At 32.3% G+C, this 27,347-nt stretch overlaps 2 protein-coding genes across 3 annotated transcripts in view; one reads left to right on the top strand and one right to left on the bottom strand.

Annotated features, from left to right (window-relative positions):
• Positions 1–10,871, bottom strand: part of Usp15-31 (Ubiquitin specific protease 15/31) — an 85,574-nt gene extending 74,703 nt beyond the window's left edge. The window contains exons 1-2 of the mRNA XM_076417659.1: positions 10,511–10,871; positions 9,890–10,403 (exon numbers count right to left, since the gene is read on the bottom strand). Coding sequence (XP_076273774.1) covers positions 9,890–10,403; positions 10,511–10,746 — 750 coding nt within the window. The 5' untranslated portion in view covers positions 10,747–10,871. The remainder of the gene's footprint in view (positions 1–9,889; positions 10,404–10,510) is intronic.
• Positions 10,872–11,464: 593 nt separating this feature from the next.
• Positions 11,465–27,347, top strand: part of tty (tweety) — a 139,838-nt gene continuing 123,955 nt past the window's right edge. The window contains exon 1 of one of the 2 annotated variants that reach the window (XM_076417709.1): positions 11,465–11,593. The gene's annotated coding sequence lies outside the window, so the exon portion shown is untranslated. The remainder of the gene's footprint in view (positions 11,594–27,347) is intronic. The other variant, XM_076417685.1, reaches the window with a different exon arrangement.

Here is a 27,347-nt window from a genome sequence, read left to right as displayed (position 1 = left end):
TCATGGATCAACATTTGTCATATTAAATAACACAAATGATAAGTGGATATTTTAAAACATCATTAGCTCGTTAGCCTTTGTTGACAATTAATTCAATTGTTTCCCACGGTTTGGTGTCTTCAGGCTATGAACTCGTATTTTTTAAATATTTATTTATTAATGTATAATAGGATTAACAAATATTTTACATATAACATTTTAAGACTGTTATTTAAAGACTGTTATCTGGAATCATACCTATTCCTATTTTATATATTGGTATTACTATATAGTCATGACTGCGAAGTTTTGAAACTGTTGCACTTATATCAAGACACAACAAGATCCTAGAGCAGATTTAATATGGCATAAACGCAGCCTAATAAGTTAACTTAAACATCTAATTCTAACAAAATATATTATAGTAAAAACCTAAAGAAAAGAGCATCAATCAGCACAAGAGAAGATGTTTATTTTGTTCAATAAAGTTAAACGGTAAGTCTAACTGGTAGGATAAAGTATACATATCCAATGATTTACTGTGTTTTAAAGGTCAACATTTTTATATCATTATGCATTTGTCTGAAATTATAATTTTAAGTTTATACATTAATGTCACTATATCACTTTGAAATAAAAGCAAAGCAGCTTAGATTTATAATCGAAGAACTATACATGTTAGTTGGAAGATATTCCCAGATTGACCTGGTTAAAATTCTTGGATTATAAATGAACTATAAAGCCTATTGGGACTTATGGGGTGCATATACATTCGGATCAATTGAATTCAGCTGAAAAGTTCCCGGCCTGACACATATTAGGCGCTACTAGAATAAAATCCATATGTTTTTTTAATTAGCCCTGACCCTCAAAAGATGCGTGTATAAATTTGACAGCTGTCGGATCATTAGTATGTGAAATATAGCATTTGGCTTGGTGTCTAGTTTCCGAACACTACCCTAGGAAAATCAACGATCAAGGGTTGGTATGCTAAGTTTAGACGTGAAATGAGCACCGAAGACTGTGAACGCAGTGGACCCCCAAAAGAGGTTGTTACCGAGCAAAACCTCTAAAAAATCCACAAAATGATTTTGAATGACCGTAAATTGAAATTGAATGAAATAGCAGACACTCTGAAGATCTACTATCTGTGTACACCATATCATTCACGAATATTTGGGTATGAGAAAGCTCTGTGCAAAGTGGGTGCCGTGCGAGCTCACTTTTGACCAAAAACAACGACGAATTGATGATTCGGAGCAGTGTTTGAAGATGATCAAGCGTAATAAATCCGAGTTTTGCGCCCATATCTAACAATGGATGAAATATGGCTCCATCATTTCATTCCGAAGTCCAATCGAGAGTCATCATCATGTCGGCTGGCAAGGTTATGGCGTCTGTATTTTGGGATGCGCATGGAATAATTTTCATTGGCTACCTTGAAAAAGGAAGGACCATCAAGAGCGACTATTATATAGCGTCATTGGACCGTTTGACGGCCGAAATCGCCGAAAAACGGCGGCATTTGAAGAAAAATAAAGTGCTGCTTCACCAAAACAATGCACCATGTCACATACTGTGTCAAATTAGGCTACAAACTGCTGTCTTATCCACCGTATCTCCCTTGAAGGGAATTATATTGGATAAAAAAATTGTAGAGATTGTATTAAACATATATAATGTTTAATAAAAAACATATATAATATAATAAAAGATGAATGTAACTTATTAGTTAATGTTGTAAGACAGAAAGAGGGCATCAATAAATAAGTTGCTTGTACGAATCGGCCAAGTTTCCTTGGCTTTCTCTGAGAAGTAATATTCCTGGGACCGTATAGTTATAAAAATCAAAATTCACTTATCTATATTGTAAAAACGGAACATTTCCTAAAGCTAATTTCGTACATAAAAACTGTACAGAAGAAAACATGGTTTGTTCAAATCTGTAATAATTAAAGAAGCAATAAACGGATTCCTCCAGCAACTGAAGAATAAATATTTTTAACATTCTACATTTTCTTAACATGTTACATGTGAGAAATATAATTTGCTATAAATTGTATTTCACTTATTATAACAACGTCACATTATATCTACAAAGAAAAAGAAAGCACCAGGGAGTCTAGCCATTCAAGACCATAACGACTCACATGCTAATTCTTTGTTACCATACAATTCAAAAATGGTTTATCGTTCACCAGTGGTTCTTTAGTCCATTTTTATGAATACCTTGTAAATTTCGTGTAAGATTTATCACCGACACATATATAGACCATTTCGCTTATGGTACTTACAATTCATTCCTTCACGCCAGCTGTCTGTCCTTTGGTTTACTTAAGTAGTGCATATCTGTTACCACAACGAGAACGTCATAAAATCGCAAAATGTTGGATTATAATAATCTAATAACCCAACAAGTACACGATCTGTTATTTATAATTACATTTTGTGAGCTTTTCTAAAAATAACTGCGTTTTATCCGGAACTATTACTCCCTTGTTTTTTTCTGATGCAATTTTTTAATAATTTATCAGAGTATAATCGATTAACCTAATCTTTGTAATATGATTTATTGCAGCATTTTATTTTCATTTAGCATTACAGATATTAATAATTATTTGGATATTATTTCAGTATGTACGATTCCAAAGAGATTCGTTCAAAATATATTGACGTTTAACACATTCTACTCACTCAATAAGGATTTATCAAGAGAAATGTAGACATCGTGTTGCGGAGAAAATATGTATCAGAAACTTGTTAATTAAAGAAAAACTTTATTCAAAAGCATATTATTCATACTATTTTAGAACTGTCGCAAGTACATGATACAAGTATTTCAGCATAAAGTGTTGAGACCTAGACACTACAGGAACAGTCCACTTACACCGAAACCTGTGGATTCCAATTGTTATGAAGCATAACAAGAATTAATTAAGATTCGCAACAAGATATGAGGAAAGACTCCACGTTAATACCGAAGTGCTGTAAGTCTTGGAAAACACTGAATTAGGACACATACTCAAGAGAACCAAACCCTGTGATTTTATTTTATTGGGGACTAAGTAAGACTAATGACGAGGAAAATACAATGCATTATTATATAAGAGTATAGGTAAATAAATTATTGTTTTGTAAAAATAATGATGTATTGACAGATATTTTTTTCTGCTGAAAAGTACGATCATCCATTCATTTTGGACTAGTAAATGTACAATATGTTAATTGAAAGCTCGAGGTAGTCAATTCTGTAATTCATTATAAACCCCTTTATGGATCACGAATACTAGCGATCATAGTTGATCATATTTGGATATTTTTAGGAGAATTTCACTGCTTTCATATATGTAGTGGTGTTTTTTTCGTTTGGTTTTAACTATATTGGGTGGATTTTGTTTTTTTTTATGGAAATTGTTCAAATATGTAAATCAATTTAAATATGGTGTTTCTATAAAAATAGAAGGGCATATAGAAATTATTTTTATTATTACATTTTATTCAATAATTTTTTAAATAAAATGTTTATTTCACTCCTTATTTATAGTTTCAACTTTAAATTAATTAGTGATCAAATTTGTGTGTATTTATAAAAAATAATTTATATATAAAAAAGGAGTAAGTAAATGACGCTGTATATACACATGCGCTAAACTTAAATTATTCTGTTTCAAAAATAAGTGGAATCCAGTAAGCGCATGCGCCAAATACGGAGATATTTGTTGAGTAATGCATTCTAGAATACTAATGGGTCTTCCTACATAGGTACTTAGTTTTAAGTCACTGTAGAGAAAAATTGGAAGTTAGTCGGCAACGACTAGTAATAATATATTAATAAAACTAAAAATTATGTGTCTATTAATTAAAAAACCTGTACTACTATTAATAATTTAACAAATTGTTTTTTACTACAACAATTCTATTAACTTTCACTTTATCTCGTAAGAATGTGCATTCTACACCTAAGTGTTTATATAGAAAGAGCTTGAAAAATCTGGGGCTTTCCATGATGTAAGGCTTACTCAATTCTACATCAGTCATTGCTAATTTCGCTAATTCTGTTACATAGACATTGAACTCTGATTTACTGTACTTTCTTTTTTAGAAATGTGTAACTTTTATCTACTCTTAAATATTGTGCTTTAAAATGGCATGCAAATTAATGAATGCACGTTCAATATTGGTGGATTATATTTATCACGCAAGATCGGAGGTGGAAGGTCAATGCTGTTAACTAAGCTAATTGTATTAATTAATTGAATTAGTCGGCCTATAAGTGAAGGGGAAAAGTAAAAATAAGTCCACCTGTGTTGATAATTGTTCCCCACACATTTTACTAAAAAATACATTCGAGGTCCATAAAATAAAGATAATATAGGCTTTTCGATGGATCACCCTTACAGGCATTGCTATTTCTGAGGATTCAGAAAAATTACTCGAAAGAAACAAGAAAATCGATTATTATTTAGTAGTAAGGAAAATCTTACTACAGTATGAAACTGTCAAATTGTTGTCATTAATAATAGTTGCATTGATATCAATTTCGTTCAAACTGTGTACTGTAAAACTGCTATAATACAAAAAGGAAGATATATAGTGAACAATCTGACACGAAGTTTTACAAATATGGAGCAGCAAGAATAAATAAACACCTTAAATATCCAGAAATTCCAGAATAACATATTGGAAAACAGAACTCCTATTAGAGATATTCGGATGGACACTTCTCAAACTGTTACAAGAAATTCAATGCCCATTTCTTTGGCTAACATTAAAACAATCGAATTCCTCGTCCTCTCGCCAACGTCAATTCCTTCTGATCCCATTAAATAAGAGTCTCAGTGTTAGAACGAAACATTTAGTGTGGTACAATTTGAATCAGAACTTGTGGTCTACAAGCGAACTTACTGAAGGAATCTTACTTTTTTAAAGATTTAACCAGATATAATCTAGAGCAGAAAATTTTACTGTAACATATGTATTTCAAGAACGCAAACATATATATAAAGTAAATAAAATCTATTTCTGATTTAAAAAAGTACCGAGAATACCGGGAAGTACAAGAAAAAGTTTGCGGTCAATAAAACACAAAATCTGTATTTATGAAAATTTTTCCAAATAATACTCCAATGTCAACGAATAATTAGCATATTCTGTTAAGGACTCTCGCTTTCGTCACGAATTCTCTTTTAGGTCTTCTATCGACTGAAAACGGATACCCCAAAATGGTATATTTGAGCTTTAGAAGCTGAAAGAAGTCGACTGGATTCATATCAGGTAGTTGGATGGTATTTATTAAGTTCTTGATAAGAAATTTGATCACAATGATAGCTTTGTGAGTTGGTGCTTTGTCGTGATATAACACTCCAAAGACATTCAATTTGCATAATCGTGAAATCAAGTGGTAAAATCGAACACGCAAACAAACTAAATGACAGATGGCTCTCAAACTTCATGTAAGTAAAGAGGACACTTGCGTCAACTCTGAGACAAGCATAACCGGCTTCGATAAACTTCGGTAGTTTTCGCCCAATTTTGCGACGTTGCCATTTTAAGAGCCATCGAGAGAACTACGGCAGCCATTTTTGTTTGTCATTGTTTACCTTTCGATTATAAATAATAGGCAATAATTAACAAATGATCAAATAATTAATTTGTGAACATTGTCAAAAAGCTTTTGTATCAATTTTAATGTGAAGAGAGACATATGGGAAATTCATTACATCTTAGGCAAATGGTTCGTTCCTATTTTGGTAAAAATATTACTACATCCCCAAAAATTCCTACAAAAAAAACACAGAGACAAATGAAGAAAAAATTAATATGAAGAAACTTATCGTACCATAGATAAGATTCTTTCCCACTAAAATGTAAGCCTTCTTTGAAATAAAATAGAAATGACAATTTGGACAGGAGCAGAATTCAACTGAATATAATCAAAGATTAGTTTGTAAATTAATATTGTACTAAGCATGCATATCTAACGTAAGATATAATTAATTTAAAAAAATTATATAATTATAGCTTAGGTTCGTTATCTTATATATTGTTTTATTTTCTCTTTTCCTATTAAAATTATTTTAAAATTAAATATTAAAAGGTTCTGCATATCAATATGTAATGTATACACAATAATTAATACATTATACATGTTAACTTTTTTTTTTTTCTTTCAAAATTATTTTAATATTAAACATGTTTATAACATTTTTTTTATATTACTACATCTACTATACATACTTAGCAAAATTTTAACTCGAGTTTCAAAAGAAATTGTAGATTAATTTGTGAATTTAAGATAATATATTCTATATATATTATATTCTCCAGACATACGTAAAATTTACAAAAACTCACAACGTCCCAAATTTACTATTACAAACACATTGACAATTGCTTTAGGCGGGCTTTTCAAGTTATCAATTCCCGATACTTCTCTAATAAAATGTACATGCATTTCAGGGCTATTTAGTTAAATTCAAGGCACACATTTTCAATGATTCTATTAGTGATTGCTGTAATTGGCCGGCCTCCTGTTGAGTCATTTTTCAGGGCCATTTTTAGAAACTAATGTTTACGCAAGTATCTATAAACCGGTGATTGTTTTTTCGAGTCTCAAGATAGTTAAACACCCTATATATAAATAAAAAAACACAAATAAGATTTTTTTACGAATTAGATTACGCAACCATTATTTCCCGTCTAGGCAGTTTGGCACGTTTTGCAACACGGCAATGTCAACACGTCGTCAACCACTTTGGTCCTCAGTCGGGCATTTTTTTGTATTCGTGGTTCGTTGAACCAAAAAACAGCGTCACTGATGTTCGACTGTTTTCATTAAACAACCAGGGAAGTGACGTGTTAGCCTCGATTTAGGTGATTTTATAATTAAGCATCAAAATAACAAAAAACTGCGAACAACTGGCATTCGATACTTATTTGTATTGTACGGTTTTTTGTTATTTTATATTGTTAGTCAATGTAATGATTCACTCGTATTTATAATGATAACTCATTAGAACTTTAACAGATTAGTCCACTCGCAACTTTAATGCATAAAAAATATTTATTAATGCTTCCGATTTTATTATAACGTAATAATTCTTTCATATTGTTGGGCATATATTAATCCTAAAGAAACCATAATGTTAAAACAACCAATCATTGTTTCATAGATGATAATTTCTTTGACAAAGGACATCCTAGTTAACCAAAAAAGTTCGACTGAGTATAAATGGAAGCTCAAACTGAATAAAACAATCACAGAAGACCTTTATGGATTTCAACTGACACGTTTGAACCGAGTACTAAAAGAAAAACGTTTGGACAAAATTATTTTACAACTACTTTAACTATCTCATCTGCTGAATACATTAGATTGTTAATTACCATGTGTTCCGATTAATGCTACATAGTCTGAATTTTTATTTTATATTCTTCCAAGATACCTAAAAGTAATTCACTCTATATTATTTTTAAAAATAAAAAATAACCATATTAGTAAAAAATATAAACTAAAATTGTAAATGTAATGCAACCAGTAATCATTATATTATGAATTTTGAAATAATGTTCAATAAACATTTATTAGAAATGATATACTTGAAATCCCAAAAATACAATATTTTAAACATCAACATGAACTCAGCAAATAGATTAAAATTAAATATAATTAATTGTTAAGCAACCGAGTTTTTTAAATATAGTAGTTTGCTAATATTTTTTGAAAAACATAAGTTTTGGTGACAAATTAATTTTTAAAGGCGAAAACAAAAATTTTATTACAGTTTTTTAATGTTTATTTCACCTTGTATATGAAATTATCTAATATACGATTATTTGGGTTATAGTTTCGCAAAGACTTTCACACAACCTATTTTGGAAAAAAAAAAATTAGATTACAGAAATTACGCATTTCGTAAAAATAAATGGATGAATAAAAAGTAATAACAATGTACAACAAAGGGTAGAATTATTTAAAGTCACATTTAATTTTTAATGACAAAAACATGATTAAATTTAGAGTTATTTAAACTGAAACATACATATAGTGAAAGAACGAAATGTAAAAAATGTGGCATCAAGGCTGTGAGAGAGAGTAGACATTATTACATTATGTTATATAATAATTGTTTATATTATTCAATAAAATACATATAATGTTACCCAGTACTATTCTTATTTGGTGGTCAGTTAAGAAACATAAATGAACCCTTTATATCTAAATATACACTATTTTATCTTTATGTCTTTTATCCATAAAAAAGTGTTAACATGACATTTGTTCAAAGCTTGAAATTCAAGTGCACTTGAATTAAAAAGCCCAACGAACAACATCTTGACATCTTTGAAGCCCTTGGTTCTGTTTTGCTAATTTTAACAAGGTCGCTGAACTCGGTCAGGAACTAATTTTGGTCGGCTTACACATTTTAAAGGAATATTTGCATTTCCGGATTCATTAGGTACATTAAATGACTAACTGTATATTTCTCATACGTCGAACAATAAAATAATTTAACTCCAGTAAATTAATGGTATAACAACTGGCAATTACAGAAAATAATTAATGTGCACTCAAACTAATTAACACGTTTTGTAAGATGATATGTTAAGTGAAGTAATTATACGGTTTCAAGAAAACATTAGCGAAGAAACACTATTATGTTTTTAAATTTGAAAAGTTTTGAAGAATAAAAATACATTAACTTTATAGAGCTATAAATCATAAAAATAGAAAAAAAAATTCTAATGATAAGATATAATTGTAGCTAAGTATTTAAGTACAAATACACATTTATTTGCTTGTAATTCCTTAATAAATAACATTCCATGTATTAAGTTCATAATATTTTTCATATCAATTAACATTCCGATAAGAAAAAAAAAAGAGAAATTCAATGGAGCCAGGAGCAATTACAGCAGATTATGAAAACCCATCGTCGCTTATATATAACTTCTAAAATGAACATTCCGATTAATTGTTATTGTTTGAGCTGCGGTCTATCATAAACCATGGCTATAGTCAATCAATTGAAAGTACAAGATTTCTCCCGCAGGTCAATTACCCAGATAAGCTTTTGGAAACTCAACATTTTGAAATAATCACTTGTACTATTGCAACATTATAAATATGTCACCATTTTGCTTGTTTATTTCATGAAATATATTTACGTTTAATTAAAACGTTTGTTGCATTTGATCTAGATCAGACTTAATACATGAATAAAATTATTTTAATCCTTTAAATGTTTGACCGTAAATATTAATTTCTTCTGGTATTATATTATCCTATACGATATTAAGATAGACTATTTACATTTTAATTAATGTCGTCATCTATATTTTTTAGTCAATTCTGGTTCGAATATTTGCTATTAAGAACATTATCTTATCATTTCTATTTAAAATGAATTTTCGATGCATTATTCTCAAGGCAAAACAATATTGAAGTTATTTGCTTTGCTAACGTAGTTGCGAATTTTTGCGGAGGATGTAACAACCTTGGTTTCCTTATATCATATGTCTAATTTGAAAACGAAAAAAACTTGCACCTACAATTTACCAATTATACTGATACTGAGACATGAAAGAAAATTTGTAATGTACTAGTTCATCACTTGATTTAAATCTGTTCTATTTTATTAGTTACTATAGTAAGTTCCCTATGGGGCCCTTTAAAAGAAATGTTTATTATTCAAAACAATCAACAGGAAATACCTATTTAACTGATCAAAGTCACTGATAAATCCATATAATTAAAACAAATAGCTTATAACCTATATATAGACTATATCATTGACAATTCAAAAACATTTTATAACCTTTCGAAAACCTAATTTTCAATTTAATGAATAATTTATTGTTATTGCAAAAGAAAAAACACAGGTTGCAATTCTAATTATAAATTTCTTACCTTAATACTTTTATATTTCTTTTTTGAAGCTGTATTCAGATCCTCATGCACTTTATCTAATAACCACTGTAAAAACTCTAAAGCATCATGTTGTTGATTTCCCTTATATTGAGAACCATGCCTCTCCACAACTTGTTTAAAATTCGTACTTAATTCTGGACAATATTGGCAAGCCCACAATGATTTTAAAAGCAGCGCCAATTGTTCTGTTACTTCACCTTTAGTACCGAACTTTTTTGAATTTAGTTTGTTACGTTTTGACAAATCTATTTTATAACGGTCCAACACAAAATATTCCGCTAGAATATCCGTATGGGAAATGCACTGGAGCACTGCGTTTATAAAACACGTATTCCCGTGATTTTTCAACCCTGTAACACCGGGTGTATCATCAGGGCCCCACGTCTGGAATCCCACTGGCGGGACGCGATTGTTCTCAATACTCTGGTTCATACCGGGCATACCATTAATTTGTTGGGCAATTTTATTTATAAATTTTCGTAGAGATGGATGCCTGTAAATAAACAATATAATTAGTTTGAGAAGTTTAAATTTTTTAAGAAAAGCAGATCATTTTTTCGAGTTTTGTTTACCCTCACTCGAGATAACAAGGTTACTCACCTATAAACTTTCTTATTAGACTTATCACCATCACCATTTACTATTTTAATTTCTGTGTCATTTTCGTTTACTTTAGGCCGCCTCTTCGACATCCTGACTGAATTAAAAGGATTTCTAGGCAATGTAAAAGACTTTTTTAACACTGAAGGCTCTTGAACACCGTTTTCAAGAGTCATTTCGTTGCAGTTTAATAATTCGCCGGCCGAACTTGACTTTGCATATGATAAATCACACATAATCAGGCTTTATATCATTTTTGCGATCTCATTTTTGTAGATTTCGAACGAAAACACTATCGTCACTGCTACCACATAAACTCACTCACAATCCTTAAACGCCATTTGTCAAACTGGCAATGTTGTCATACAATTTATGGAAATCATTTTACAGCTGGTTCAGTAACAGATTTTATAAAGTATTTTCTGTCCTTGTTTGTCTGTTGAATAAAAGGTAATAAGACTAACCTTTATTGAAAAAGCTCTTTGTATTTATTATTTAAGTATTTCAAATTGTAGTATTAATATATAAAATACGTAATAATATAATAATATATATAATACGTAAAAATAAATGCAGAAGTAAATTAGTAATTTAAATTTAGAATAAGACTTATGCAACTCTAGTATAGGCTTAACTATGATGTGGAATACTATAAATATATTCTATACTCAAACAGATTTCTAGAATAAGTATTCCAGTTATTATTGCTTGTTCAATACAGTTTTCATTAAACTGATAGGAAGTAAGTAAGCCTTTTTTCAACAGATGGCGGCAGCTAAAAAATAAAGATAAGATTAGTTCAAATACTTTTAGTTTATGTATAACAAATAAATAAAGATAAATGTACTACTTTAATAGGTAAAATAAGATTACGCTTTAGAATTAACTTGATTCAATTTTTTTTGAAAAATAACATTTAATCTCTACTGTAATGTTGGTTACATAACAAGCAAATTTATTGACTTTTAGTATGCGCCATCTTTAGGTATATCTGACAAAAAGTCAGTTCTGTCTGGATATCGGAGTGAGTGGGTGTTTTTGTGTTTTTTCTAAAATTGTTTGGATTTTTCACAACTTTTCAAGGTAATATATTTAATTTTTTTATTTACAGCTGTTAAATTTATTGCCGTAACTTTTCTTTTATGGTATGTTTTAGTTATAAGTGAGGAAAGCTTTATTTTATTTTTTAAAGTGATTCATAAATTCCCTGAGAAAATGTTTCTTGGGGGTGCTATCGCTTATAAATTAAGTATTATTTGTTTTAGTTCTAGCTAATAACATTTCTTTGAGTTATTTTTTGTGGAGTTTAATTCATGTTAATATTATTTTTCTTAAGATAACTTGAGTACGAGAATATAAACAAATTATGTACGTTACTGCCAGCATGATTAATGGCTAATGCAAACTTGTCATAGGGAGTATAATAATTATAAGACTTTTTTTCTATAAAATATGGTACGTCGTTTATTGCGAGTTATAAACTCATAAAAAATTAATTAAACGTCAAAAAGGTGCAAAGGTTTAAGTGAAAAATTGCCAGGATTAATTAGCATTAAACTTTTAACTTAGTTAATTAAACTTAACCAGCTATATGATTTCCATACTGGATACGCTTTATTTAACAAAAGGGATCCGAAAAACAGAGGTAATTTCACATGTGGATTTAATGTGAAAAGTAAATCCAACTTTTGTTTCTGACAAGCCAGTAATCACATAAAACATTTACCCGTCTATTGTGTTCTTAGGGTATATTTAAATTGGTTGAAAACAAAGGGTATATTGGGAGTCACTGCAATAGACATTTTAATTATGATGGTTAAACAACTTTGAATATTTTTTTTTATAATAATAGAAGCGGGTTTTAATAAACACATTACCGACAGAGTTATATTTTAACATCCGGAAGTTGGTTTTATCTACGATGTAATATCATTTCTCTTGGGCATTTGCGGACATTCGATTACTATTTATCTGTCACCAATTTTCATAATATAATATAATAATATAATATGCAATCGCATCTAATTTGATAGCTGTAACACATGTTGAACGTAATGTCATGTTTCGAAACGAAAATGTGCAGTGTTTTTGAGGGAGGGGTGATAATGAAATCATAATTCACCCTCTTGTGTAGGCGCAAGTAGAATGAAAACTTGAATGCCAACGCCCTATTCATGATACTTCATTGGAAAGCTCTCAAGAAGTTCCCAATGACTGGTTGGAGGACTGGTCTCTTTTGAAATTTCGCATAATTAGTTAAAGTCCAAATGCGATTAATATAAATCTTTCAGAGTTTAGCGGGTTTGTGTATCAATAGTCGTCCTTTAGGAAGTTTAATTACAAAGATATTTATTTGAAACAATTATGTTTTATGATCACAACATTTTATTAATTTAAGAATGCTTAGGTTATGTATTATTAATTAGAACTAGTTTGAATCAGATGGAGCGATATACGTTAAATACAACCGGCGAATGTATATTTTAATAAAAATTGTCAATCCCACTCGATGATGCACTCAGGTACTCTTTATTTCCTAGCAAAATATTTTTCTTGTCAAATCGACGTCATTGGTACACGGTGGTTTTTTCAAAGTATTATGTAGAATTTTTTAATTTTTTAAAGTGTATATTTTACCCAAATTAATATAGTGTGGTATTTAATTTTTATAAGGTATGTTAAATGTAAATATTGGCAATGTACAGCTGTGTTGTGTGATTATTATGCAAATATATTCTTAATGAGTCAGCTCAAATAGTCAAGGTTTTAAACTTTGGGGAAGCAAAATAGAATGACGGGACACCTGGAAGATATTTATGGACATGTTTTATTATCTCAAGGTTACAGTCAGTCTTCATTATGTTAAAAGTCACGACAGATGCGTGGCAAGGATCTTTTGCAAATACTTGGACTGAGTGACATAGTTAGTTGAGTAACTGAGACTAATTGTAATTAATTGAAACTATAATTATAAATATTTGTACATTGTGTGATTGTGATTTGTATATTATAATATTGTGTGATTGTGATTGAATGATCATTTTATGGAACCTTCACTATAGTTTTGACATCAAATTATATGTTACTATTGAGCCAATGTTACAATTATTGAGTTTGCAAATCTGTTGGCCCGTTTTTTAAATAAATAATTGAATGTTAATTGTGAAAGTATAATCTATGCTTATTTACTGCTTATACCATATTTCAGGCAACATGGAGATAGTCGAGAAAGAAAGAATGCCTCATTTTTTGAGGCTAAAACTGGGGTAGGTTGAATAACCAATTTTTGATATATCGATCGAAATAAGTAATAATCAGAAAAATTAATGCTTGGTAAATACGACGGGTTGTACAGTGCTTCCAAGACTTCTCGTTTTTTACAAGATATGATCGTATGTTTTTGTGTTGTCAAATGACTCGATTTCTATAACGAAAGTTTTTCTTCCTTTATTATTTATTAATTTATTAATTTCAATTTATGGCGATCTCCCCTGATGATTATTTTGGTTTGCGCTTTCAGTTATGCGTCATATACGTTTGGCCTTTCCATTACGTTTTGTTTCCAATTTCATTGTTTTTAAGCTTCTGCTAAATTTAGCAATTTCATAATTTATTGATGTCATATCGATTTTCAAATGGCGATTACTTATTTGTACATCTATTATCGCGAAGAAAGTTTATATGCTGAATATATCAAATCTATGATACAATATCTTTGTATGTATAGCAACCTAAACAGGCCTAAAAGTATTGAATGAGCCATCAAACAAGTCAGTTACTAAGTAGAGTAGTGAGATGACTCGAAATTTCGATATTTCTTCCGATTTTTGCTCATATATTTTTTGATTCTATTTTCAATTATAAGTCCATTTAAGTTACGAAGAAGGTCTTTATTTTGTATAAACTATGGCACATTAACAATCTTGTTTGGAGAGTCGTATCAACTGTATTAATTAGTCATTAATCGAATTGAAATTTTCAAAGCGTTTAAAGCATCTCTTGTATATTTAAACTCTAAATCATTTTTGTATTTCGAATAACGCTTTCCAATGGTTAGCTGTGCGAAATATTCCTTGATTTCTGTCATGACTTTCATTCATTTGAAATAAAAATCGAAATATCCTATAAAAATAGTTTTTGGACTAACAAGTTCAGCTCCTCGACTGTATCAACCTGTTTGAATGCACACCCTGTGCTACTGTTTGGGAAATATTTATAATGTATATATAGCGTCAAATAATTTGAATTTTGAACATGACCATAAAAATAGATGTTCTAGAAATGAAATCAGATTTAGCGTTTTTAGCCGATGTACAGGAATTATGATTCATTTTGAGAAAATTATAAAATGTCAGATGACGTAATTTACGTTAAATAGTATCAATTACCTCGGTAACTCTTAGATGCTTCTACGTATTTTGATTTTTTCATTTTAAAATTGCATTATTCAGTATTATAATATGTTTTAATCAACATATTTTCGATCATTTTCTTCAACTTTTTCCTACCTTTTTGGCAACATGGCGAAGCAGTGTCGAAAAACCATGTTCTTTCGGTAGCCATCTTATAACATTTATTTCTCAACTTCGGTCCGCTGAACTTCTTCAGCTCTGCTATACACGCTGGACTTTGCATATGTTACCCATCATTATTGGTCTTTTTTGCAACAATACGTCATTCAATTTGTTCAATTGGCGTCGGTGAACATCAGCAATTTCATTTTAGCAGCTGCTAATAATAATTACGATTGACTTATTTCGTTTGGGATGGCCTTAATGCATCACACACCAATCACAGTACGCTACAGAAACTATTTATCTTTTGTGTGGCAACCAATGAAATGGTTATGTTAAGACAGTTCGAAATGAAATATCCAGTCAATTCATCTGGTAGCCATTTTCCTCATTTGGCTCTCTTGCACTGCATGAAAATGTCTGGAAGTAATTGATTTAATGCTAATTAAGTGCTAAAGGGTCTGAAAGTTTTATTTATAAGAGTTTGAGCTGGGATTTTGTTCAATTCATTATCTTCCAACATGAACTGTGGTTGTGGGTAATGGCCTCTGGTAGCAGATTTTTTCAAATCAAAATGTAATAACGTCGAATGTCAATCACGATAAGTGCAAAACCGTTATTTTATGTAGAGAAATATCAAAACCATCGAATTTAAAAGTTGTTTACACTTATATTCGCATTTAGAGCAATATATATGTCGCTTATAAAAATATATCTAAGCACCTAATATAATATAGAATATATTGACGAAATGTGGTTCAAAAATTCAAGCCGAATGAAACTGTCCTGGAAGATCTCTGATATTTTTGTTTTTATAGAAGTTTTAGAAAATGGGCCATAGATGTTTGTTTTTTTTCGACTATGATTTCCAATGCTCGGAAAGATGGGGAAAAGTAATAGCCAAGGGTTGGTTTTGAAAACACTACTGTTTACTAATTTTTACAGCATTGTATTTACAAGGGGCTTTCAGATTTAATTCATACTCTTTACATATGGATAACAGGTCAATTGAAAAGTCCCCGGTCTGCCATAGTAAAACTCATTTTTTTAGCAAAATCATTTGTTTGTTCAACATAATTCCCTTCAATCAATGGTGATACACTGATTATAGCGATCCTCCAACTTTTCGATACAATGTTTGTAGTACGATTCGACCTTTGCTTCAAAATAGGCCTCAGTTTCGGCGATCACCTCTTCATTCGACGAACATTTCTCCCAGCGAGCATTCTTTTGAGATCGGAGAACAGGAAATAGTCGCTGGTGGCCAGATCTGGAGAATACGGTGGACGAGGAAGCAATTCGAAGCCCAATTCATGGATTTGGCTCATTTTCCATTTCCATTTGCCATCGTTTTCACTGACTTGTGACACGGCGCATTGTCTTGGTGAAGCAGCACTTTCTTTTTCTTCAGATGCGGTCGTTTTTCGGCGATTTCGTCTTTCCAGCAGTCCAATAACGATATATAATAGTCGCTGTTAATGACCCTTCCTTTTTCAAGGTGAAAATTATTCCATGCGCATCCCAAAATACAGACGCCATAACCTTGCCAGCGGACTGTTACATTTTCTCACGCTTTGGAGCGGGTTCATCGTGTGCAGTCCACTGGAATGACTGTCGATTGGATTTCGCAGTGAAATGATGGAGCCATGTTTCATCCATTGTCACATATCAAAAATGATTGATCAAAAAACTCGGATTTATTACGCCTGATCATTTTCAAACACTGCTCCAAATCATCAACTCGTCGTTGTTTTTGGTCAAAAGTGAGCTCGCGAGGCACCCACTTTGCACAGCGCTTTCTCATACCCAAATATTCGTGAATGATATAATGTACACGTTTAGTTGATATCTTTAGAGTGTTTGCTATTTCATTCAATTTCAATTTACAGTCATTTAAAATCATTTTGTGGTTTTTTTAATTGTTTTCGTCGGTAACAACCTCTTTTGAGCGTCCACTGGGTTGACCGTCTTCGGTGTTCATTTCACCACGTCTAAACTTACCATACCAATCCTTGATATTTGATTTTCCTGGGGTAATGTTCGGAAACTCGGCATCCAGCCAAGTTTTTGCTTTAACTGTAATTTTTCCCTTCAAAAAGCAATATTTTATCAACACGGGAAACTCCTTTTTATCCATTTTTTTACAATAACAAAAGTTGTTTCACTCAATAATGCTATAATTCACAAACTAATGATCCGACAGCTGTCAAATTTATGCACGCATCTTTTGAGGGTTAGGGCTACCTAAAAAACATATGGATTTAGTTCTTGTAGCGCCGTCTATGTGTCAGGCCGTGGACTTTTCAATATTTAACTGTTATATTTTTTGTTTTTACCACTAAAATCTCCGCAATATATATTTGCTTTAGTCTGTATCATACCCAGGTTTTTAATTAGTTGGTTAACCTTTACTGATATTTCATTGAAATAACGTATCATTTGTATGTACAGTAGATGTGTCGAAGGCTTAACCTTCCTCGGTTCATTTACTCAGGTGGTGTTAAATCGATAGCTGGCAGGCGGATGGGCTTGGGTCATTTCCGTTTTGAATTTATCAGGTGTTATAATTCATTTCCGCCTCTCACAGTATTACGTCTACACTCTTATATCGATGCGTTGATAATTAGTTGCAAGTCATCTTAATCGATCGTTGAGGTTTAAAATTTTTCACTGCAACTTAATATCTCTGCAATGCAGTTTAAGCTAATGTTTTATTTAAATTTTTTTGATGAGCAATTTAGTACAAAGTACAAGGTGAAGTGAGTCACGTCTAATAACATTATTATGCAATTAATTTGGGTAAAGTAAAGTCTCCACTTTACTTGTTGTATATATTAGGCATCCTATTTTATGATCCTCTGTTTAACATTATATTTATTTTACTGCTACTACTATTTTTGCTGCTCTCGAAATGTTCAGTGTAATTCGATCCAATGCCGTAAACCCCTGTACTATGTCTAGAGACTTTAGGATATGTTTTTTTCTACTTTATAGGGGGAATGATTTGGCGGGAGGATATAAAATTCAGTTCTTGGGGGATGTTTGCTATTTTCTAATGCCATTTTGATATCATTGATGTGGGGTGTTTTTTTTAAATAAGGGTCTATGGATTTTATTTTGGCTACCCTTATTTTTTTATACACTTTTTTTATAATTATATTTTATTTATTTAGCTTAAATTTTAATTATATATAAAGATATATTGAAACCATTGTTATTGATTGATTTAAGCTTATTTTCTTTCTTAATTGTTGCATTAATTGTTTATAATGTTGGTACTATTTTCTTGTTAAGCAGTCTTAAAAGTTTAAAAAGTCGGGGATTTTATCAATGTCAGAAGACCAATACAGGTAGGCTCAATTGTTCAAGGGTAATTACAACTTTTCTTAAATAGCAGATACATCGTTCTTTCGAGATGGAATCTGTAAATTGCGTGAAAAATGAGAAAATGTAGCGGTTATGGATGGATACATTCAATAGTTTGAATAAAATGTACTGTACCGGTTTTTCAAAATAAAGTTTCAAATAAAAAAATCTTTAAGTGTAATTATAGACATAAAATAAAAAAAATCAGTAAATAAAAATATTGATATATCGACTCAAATATCGATATTATTTAAATATTTTAAAAAATATCACTACTTGTTTAAAAAAATATGTCGATATATTGATATTTATGTAACCTAACGTATAGGGATAGTGAAAACTCATTTGATATGGATGTCATAGATATGACGTTAAAGAAAGCTATACCGTATATCGTGGAAATATACGGTTACGCGGTCTAGGAAAGGCGATAGTCCAAGAAGCTGGATTATGAGTCATCCGGGATCAGTTTTGTCGTTTTCGGGCCGTTATTCCCGTTCCTGGAACGCGTCAATGTTAACCGTCTAATGTCACGATAGACTCGAAGGTTTTAAATCGTTCGGGAAATATAACGATTTTTATAAATAGAGCGGAGAATGTACGAAGGTACGAAGGAAGGAGGACGATAGAATCATTTGTGACCATTTAAAATAGCTGACGTTGTCTGAATACCCAACGGGCGCTTATTGATGTAGGAACGTGCTGATAAATGTGGGATGGTATTTAGGTATCTATCTGATACCACAGGTGGTTTTAAGTATATTACAGAGGTTGTGAATGCGCGTAGAAAAAAATATTTCATTAATTATTAACCTATTTAAATATAGTTTTAGTTTAGTCGCTAATAGGGATGTTCTATATTTACGAAGATGATTCGATAATTACCGTACTGAAAAATTAGGAAAAGTGGCGATATATTTCTCAATATAGTCTCCTATTAACTTGATACACTTGATCCAGCAATGCTCCAACTTCTTTAATCCGTCTGTTAGTCTCCGTGGCGGCGATGACCACCTAATTCGACTCAAATTTCTGCCCGACGAGTAACTTTTTCAAGTTCGGAATTAAAAAAAAGTCGCACCGGACCAAATCCGAGGAATACGGTGAATGGGACAGCAATTTGTAGCCCATTTCGACCAACTTGGCAGTGGAGAGTGCGAAGGTGTGAGCCGGTGCGTTGTCATGGTGAAAGAGCGCTTTTTTCTCCAAGTGAAGTAATTTTTTTCTGCAATTTGGCGTTGAATCGGCCCAATAATTCGGCGTAGTACCGTAGCCATGTGACCGTTTTGACTTTCTCTAGGTGGTCGATGTATATCACACCTTCTGAATCTCATAAAATAGTGACTATCACCTTTCCGGCCGATAGGATAGTTTTCGCCTTCTTCGGAGCACGTTCGCTCGGTGAAGTCCGCCGTTTCCACTGTTCCTTGGCCTCTGGTGTATACCATTGGATCCATGTTTCGTCGACGGTCATGAAACGACGCAGAAATTTCTTCGGATTGCGCTTGAACAGCGTCAATAGTTTGTTATCCGCCGACAGCTTTCTTATGCCCAAAATTTCATGCAGGATATGATCCACGCGGTTTTTTGAGACGCCTATTGTCTGGCGCATCTTCAATCGGCGATTCGCCAATACGAGATCGTATTTTTTGTCATATTATCCTCCATGGTAGCCGTTTTTGGGCCACCTCGCCTTATCTTATCAAAACTCGACTTACGACCAGGTTAAAACTTGGTGAAATAATGGTAGTACCTACAAATTATAACGTTAACAATTTTCATCCAAATGATTCTACAATAAAATTATATATAATTTCAAGGTATCAAGGTATCAGCACAAGAGAGCAATCTATCCCAAATATACTTTGAACGTAGATAGAAACAGCAAGGATTTATCTGTTTATATCTTATAATGAACAGACTGTCCTACGTGTATGTGATATTCTTGAGAGAACACAATTAATAATCTTTCTAGGATATTAAGAAATAATCTGCTTTCAGAATAGAACATTTGATAAGGAAATGATGCATGATATTATATCGCAAATGTCTCCAAATCACTGTATTTTATTGATCAGATATGTCGGTTATTACTTTGCTGTCTTTGAATGCAATATTGTTTCATACAAGTGTAAAATACTGAAAGCCATCGTTTGCTGTTAGGTACTCACAGTGAGCGCGCTCCAACTTTAAGAAAAAGACCCAGCACAAACTCAACCAAACAATTGACAGATAATGTGATCCCGGTCGCAAATTATGAATGGTTGCAAGCGATGAGAAATATCCAAAAGATGGGACGAGGGGGGTGCCATATCAATTCAATGACAGGCAACAAGAAAGTTTCAAAAAGCGCCAATAAAATGCTGTCATTACTGCATTAAATAGTAACGGGTAACGGAAAAATGGATTTATTTTGAAAATTCCATACGAAAAAATCATGGTTATCACTTGGCGAGCCAGCCTACTGACTGCAGAGATGAATTCAGTGGTTGGTGCATTGGCCAAAAAACATCCTCACTACGTTCAAAGGCAATAAGGTGATTTTACAGCACGACAACGCGCCACCTCGTACAGCAAAAACACTTTAAAAAATGTTGAAATCACCTGAATAGGAAGGTTTTATCGCACCCGCAGTACTCTCCAGGTCTGGCTCCATCCGACCATTTCGCATCGACAGGGCGCGCGTTTGTAGAGCAGCATTTCGCCGATCTCGAAGAGGTTAAAAAATGGCTTGATGAATGGCAAAGGCATTAGCTTTGATACTGTTCCTTTGGAATGGTATCCATAAATTGCCTGAAATATCCGTTGCAAATAATGTGTTTTTTTAGAGAAAGAAAACGGAAAAGAATTACCGACACATCTTGTAATCCCAGTCAGGTATGTTAAGAGTAATTTTATTATTTTAGTTTAGTTACTGTACTGATTTCGAAATAAAACTCGGGATGATTCAATAAATTTAGACAAAGAAGCGATATTAACGAGGCCATCGTTAACTGGTGACCGCTATCTTCAGTTCAAGGTCGCTCGCTATAATCCTAATCTTTTCGGATTAACAGCATTCATTACGGCTTGATGTTTTAATCCAATTAATAACGGCTACAGAGTTAATTAGTCGGGTTCAGTTTCAGATCAGTATCGATCATTATTGCCCATAGTTTTTTATGTGGTAATTCTTTGATGGATTAGCGGCAGTGACCAGTAGCCATTTGTTATTCAAATAAATGTTATAAAGTACTATCGATATTTTCTTTGATGCTCATATTTTACTTTTTATTTAGACGATAGCTGTGATAATTCTAACATTTCTTGTTCTTATATTGTTTACTTGCTACGAGGGTTGCTATTTATACATCGAGCCTTAGCAATATTAAGTGTTATTAAACTCCATCTGACGTTTTCAATTGGATGTTTTATAACCATCCATATCTTTCTTCACACTTTTTTATTATTTAACGACAATTAAATAAAACAATTTTTTTATTACCGTTAGTAGTTCAACACAGAACGAAACAACTTCATTAAGGGATCTCATGTACAAAATACTATTTTAATTAATTAGTTTTATTTTAAATCTTATTCTAAAGTCTATATATGTCTAATAATCAGATCGGATGGTGTTAAACGCTTTAGTCTACGCATTTCATTGTCCCTTCGCATGTTTAGCTGATTAGCGAGTATACTGGGATGCACTGACACTCTTTCGAAGTACTTCACACAAACGCGTTGAATTACACTCGTTATTGGTTCTAGAGGAATATCGCGTTGTATCATTTCATTTGAAACATAGTACGGAGAATCGACAATGGCACGCAACACTTTATTTTGGAACCGTTGTATGATGGATATATTAGACTTGCTAGCGGTTCCTCATAGTTTGATTCCATATGACCAAATAGGCAAATAATATTTTGTTATGTAGCGATAACTTGGATTTGTGCTCGATAAGCCAATAGATTTGGTAGAGTTTAAGTCCAAATTATTTCCGTTTGGCGAGTATGTGCTTTTCCAAGTTAGGCGTCGATCTAGGTGCATACCAAGATATTTGGCATCTTCTGCTTGCGGGAGTTTATTGATATAGACTGGTGGATATGTTCTTCTAAGCAGCTTAAACATTATATGACTGGATTTCATTGGCTTGGTATTCGAATAGTTCCAGTGATCAGCTGCTTCAAGTAAGCACATATTTTATATACAGTATTATAATACATTAATTCATTGTATCTTATCTTTTGCTTTTTATCAATTATGTGCAACCAAACCTAATGTAAATTGGTATGGTCTATTGATTTTGAAGCACGTGTAAACAATGTTTTCTCAACTCCCCTATCTTATCTGTTTCGTTTCGTTTGGTTTGATATAAACATTTTAAAATGATGTTTAATTTTTCGTATTTTCTCGGTTTATCTCGATATTCTTTGTGTATGAGCAGTTCTTGTCAACTCTCTATAGTACCAATATGGACTTATATAATTATACGATTGTGCAATATAATATATTAGTCTATAAATTAGTTTTAAAGGATTTTTTTAAAATTTGAAGTTCTATTATTAGAAAAATCGTTACAATGCTACTGCTCGTCGGTAGCCGCAAATTTGTCCCATTTTCAGGCAATTTACGAATTCCATCTCGAAAGAACGATGTATCTTTTGAGTCTGTTCACGAATGGACCTGCTTTTTGCCTCATATATTGATTCATATATTGCAACAAGTGGTAATTAGAAGTAGCAAGGTCTGGAGAAAACGGCGGGTGGAGTAGCTCTGCCCATTTTATTATTTCCAAATATGTTTTCACCGGTTTTGCAACATGCTGAAGAATAACATTGGTGTGTTATGTGTTGCCGCTATGCCGATTGATATATTATCGAGTAATAGCTTCAAAGCCTCGTCTAAAATTTTTTAGGCTGCCAGACCAGAAAGCTCTTTGTTTTCGGTGTCAAAATCACCACTTTTAAAAGGTCAAAACCTATAGTCACATATTTAAATCGATGGATCATTGTTGCCATAAGCTTCACACAATATTCGACGACCTTCAGCCTCCTTTTTCTTTAAATTGTAGTAAAAAGATAAAACTTTGCGAAAATGTGATTTATCCGACAGAAATTCAGACATTTTCAATGCATTGATTTTTTTTGTCATGCCTCGACTGAGACATGGAGTAAGTCCTTTATAATTAATTCACAATATTAGAGTTTTTGTTGTCTGCTGTTAGTTTTCGCTTATTTTTCTCTTAATCTCATTTTAGGCGTTTCTATATGTGTCTTCTCATGCTGATGATGCAAAGCATATCAACAAAGCAATCATAGCAAATCAACACTATAACACTACAATGCACCTACATTGATTTACATGATTTTATTGATAGCTTATGCATTATCGAAATAAAATACAAAAATAAATAAACAAAAAGAAATAAAAAACAACATTGTAATAACGATTTAACTTTCATATCCACAAAACATGATCTCATTATCTTCCCGTATGATGATATGTCCAATAAAATTCTAAAAATAATCAGTTATTGCGGATGATTTATAAATATCGTTGTTTTATTTGTTGGTTTTAATAGTAAGTTGATTATTTGATGAGATATAATCGGGTAGCAATCGAAAATTTAGCCTTAAACATGATAAAACACCAATAAATTAAGGTTTCGAAGTAAAAAAAAGGTCGTTTATGTATCGTGCCGGTGAATTTTCGTGCCGTACCTCGTTGGTATTTTTTACCAGCTGTTTTTCGTCGTCAAGACGTTCGCTTCATTGCTGCGAAAAGGCCTCTACAGTTTCCACTTCAGCCCAAGATCGAGCAAACAGATATTAAGATTCATTGTGCCGTTGTCGTCGAGTCTTTATGAAGTGAGTGTGAGGCGGGATTGGTTTGTTTATTGGGTGGCTTCATTTAATCTCGATGGTGATTAATGGGGACGGTTGTCAGTTTTATTTGTATTGTTTTATTGTAATAATCGATGAAGCGATTTCTGTTTGAGTGTTCTATTTTTATGTTTGTACGAATGTAAGAGGTAAAAGAACAATTTTATAAGTATTTTTAAGTTACTCAGAATTACTAAGACATCAGAAATTATTGAATTTTTAGTTTTTCGGACAAATTTCATGCTGTCTATAGATTTTTTCAATAAAAATTCATTATTTTAGGGTTTTTGTGCTGCGGTAGTGTGATGCAGATGACTGAGACTTCTATAGTAGTCTCAGTGAAAATGTTTCGGCAGGTCCAATAATTGGGCGCCCTGAAAACGTGACAGTTCATTGATTCGTTTTAAGTGGTCGTATATAGCCCGTTCAATAAAGCAGTGAACTCACATTATCTAAATTTATAATGTCAAAATGTCGCAATGTTGCCGCATCAATTTTGAGTTTTAGTTCTTTTTGGCTTTGGCATAAAACAAAAATTTTAATCTAAATGAAATAATGAAAAAAAAACTTTAAATATTATTTATTTTAACATCATAACACATCTAGTGCATATATTAATGAAGGTGTTAAATGATACAGTCACAAATTATTATGTAGGTTAGGGTTGTGTTTTATTATATTGACACTGAACACTTTTCCACACCACCTATGAGTCCTAGGTGCATATTTTTATACAGTAGTATCCCCAGAAGTGATATCCACCTATTTAACAATTATCCAAGCAATATATTTTACTTTCATTAGAGAGCACATTTACCTTTTTGTTTAGTTCTTGTTTCCTTCGTTGTTGCATTTCTCCTTAGCTTCTTCCCCCAAAAGATGCGTGTGTGATTTGAGAGCTGTCGGGTCATTAATTTTTGAATTATACCATTTTTAGTGAAGCTTTAACTTTTGTTATTGTGAAAAAAATGGATAAAAATTAATTTCGCGTGTTGATAAAATATTGCTTTTTGAAGGGAAAATACAGTTGAAGAAAAAATTTGGCTTGATGCCGAGTTTGCCGACACTGCTCTAGGAAATTGATGGTTGATATCAAGGATTAGTATGCTAACTTTAGACGTGGTGAGATGAGCACCGAAGACGGTGAACGCAGTGGATGCCCAAAAGAGGTTGTTGCCGAAGAAAACATTTAAAAAGTCCACAAAATTATTTTGAATGACCGTAAATTGAAATTGAATGAAATAGCAGAGACTCTAAAGATATCAACTGTACGTGTACATCATATCATTCACGAACATTTGGGCATGAGAAAGCTCTGCGTGAAGTGGGTGCCGCGCGAGCTCACTTTTGACCAAAAACAACGACGAGTTGATGATTCGGAGCAGTGTTTGAAGATGATGAGCGTAATAAACCCGAATTTTTGCGTTGATATGTGACAATGGATGTAACATGGCTCCATCATTTCACTCCGAAGTCCAATCGACAGTCATTCGAGTGGACTATACACGAAGAACCCGCTCCAAAATGTAGGAAAACGCAACAGTCGGCTGGTAAGGTTATGGCGTCTGTATTTTGGAATGCGCATGGAATAATTTTGATTGACTACCTAGAAAGTGGAAGGACCATCAACAGCGACTATTAAATAGAGTTATTGGACCGTTTGAAGAACGAAATCGCCTAAAAACGGCCGCATTTGAAGAAAAAGAAAGTGCTGCTTCACCAAGACAATGGACAATGCACTGTGTCACATGTCAGTGGAAACGATGGCAAAAATCCATGAATTGGACTTCTAGTTGCTTCTTCATCCAACATATTCTCCAGATCTGGCTCCCAGCAGCTATTTCCTGTTCTCAGATCTCGATAGAATGCTCTTCTGGGAAAAAATGTTCGTCGAATGAAGAGGTGATCGCCGAAACTGAGGCCTATTTTGACGCAAAGGACAAATCGTACTGTATGGAAAAGTTGGAGGGTCGTTATAATCAGTGTATGACCCTTGACGGGAATTATGTTGAATAAAAAAAACTAATTTTGCCAAAAAAGTGTGTTTTACTATGATAGGACGGAGACTTTTCGATTGACTTGTTAATATACCTTATAGAATTAACGGAAAAAAGTGGGAAAATAGCATATTCAAATCTAGAAAGATATTGAAATATATATGAAGTACTGGAACCTATTTTTTACGGATTTTTGACCGGTTTCTTGGCAATTATACTGACTACATATTTGCTAGTAATTCAGTCAAGGAGAAAAGGTAATAATTTTAGTACTAATGATTTAGAAGGATGTTAATATAAACAGAGGTACCTGAAGCAAAATAATAAATATAGAAAACGAATGGCCACAATAGCAATACAGAAACAAATCAATTAGTCTCAATCATTCCAGATCATTCGGTCCGTACCACAGATTGACAACACAGAATGTATGAGAAACTCTTGAAACACTCTAATTCATGCCATTTTTGTCTATTGACAATGTAATTATTCTGTAAAAAGTTAATCATTTTAAATATAAATAAATTTTCTTTTTTATATGTTGCTGGTATTTGGGGAGATTGTTTTTCTTGTTCCAAGATGACGAACGGGAACCAAATGGTCTTTTGCTGATGTCGCTTCGGCTTCGGTATAGTGAAGTGTTTTGCGGGTGGACAGAGACCCTGGATTACGACTGGTATTGTCGTAGTTGGTTATCTACCGAAGTTTGTGGATGGGTAGGGATTTTATCAAGGTGTTGTCGTGTTCTAAGGTGCCCATGGAGAGCTTTACATTGAGCATGTTCGTGAAACTCTTCACGAACTGGATGCCTGATTCGTATTTGGGGAGTATAGTGCGTCAAAAGAGTGTAACATAAAAGGCTGGACTTCTCCACTACCTACGATCTGTTACAGTTTTCTTGTGTGTCTGATTATTATCATTCGTTTCCTTAAACTTTAACAATCCTAAATAACATTTTTGATATAATGCTAATTCATCAATCTAAGAGAGCAACTTTTCTAAACTACGGCGTCTCTTTATTCAACATATCAGGTATGTTTAAAAAATAACGTAAATACCCTTTAAACAATCTTTTATTTATTAATCTAACATT

This window comes from Rhynchophorus ferrugineus, unplaced genomic scaffold (assembly GCF_030347505.1).
Source record: "Rhynchophorus ferrugineus isolate W39M unplaced genomic scaffold, kcgeb_rfMv2 rfM1, whole genome shotgun sequence".
NCBI classification, from domain to species: domain Eukaryota; kingdom Metazoa; phylum Arthropoda; class Insecta; order Coleoptera; family Curculionidae; genus Rhynchophorus; species Rhynchophorus ferrugineus.
The sequence above is the reverse complement of the archived record's forward strand: the minus strand, read 5'-3'. Positions and strand labels throughout refer to the sequence as shown.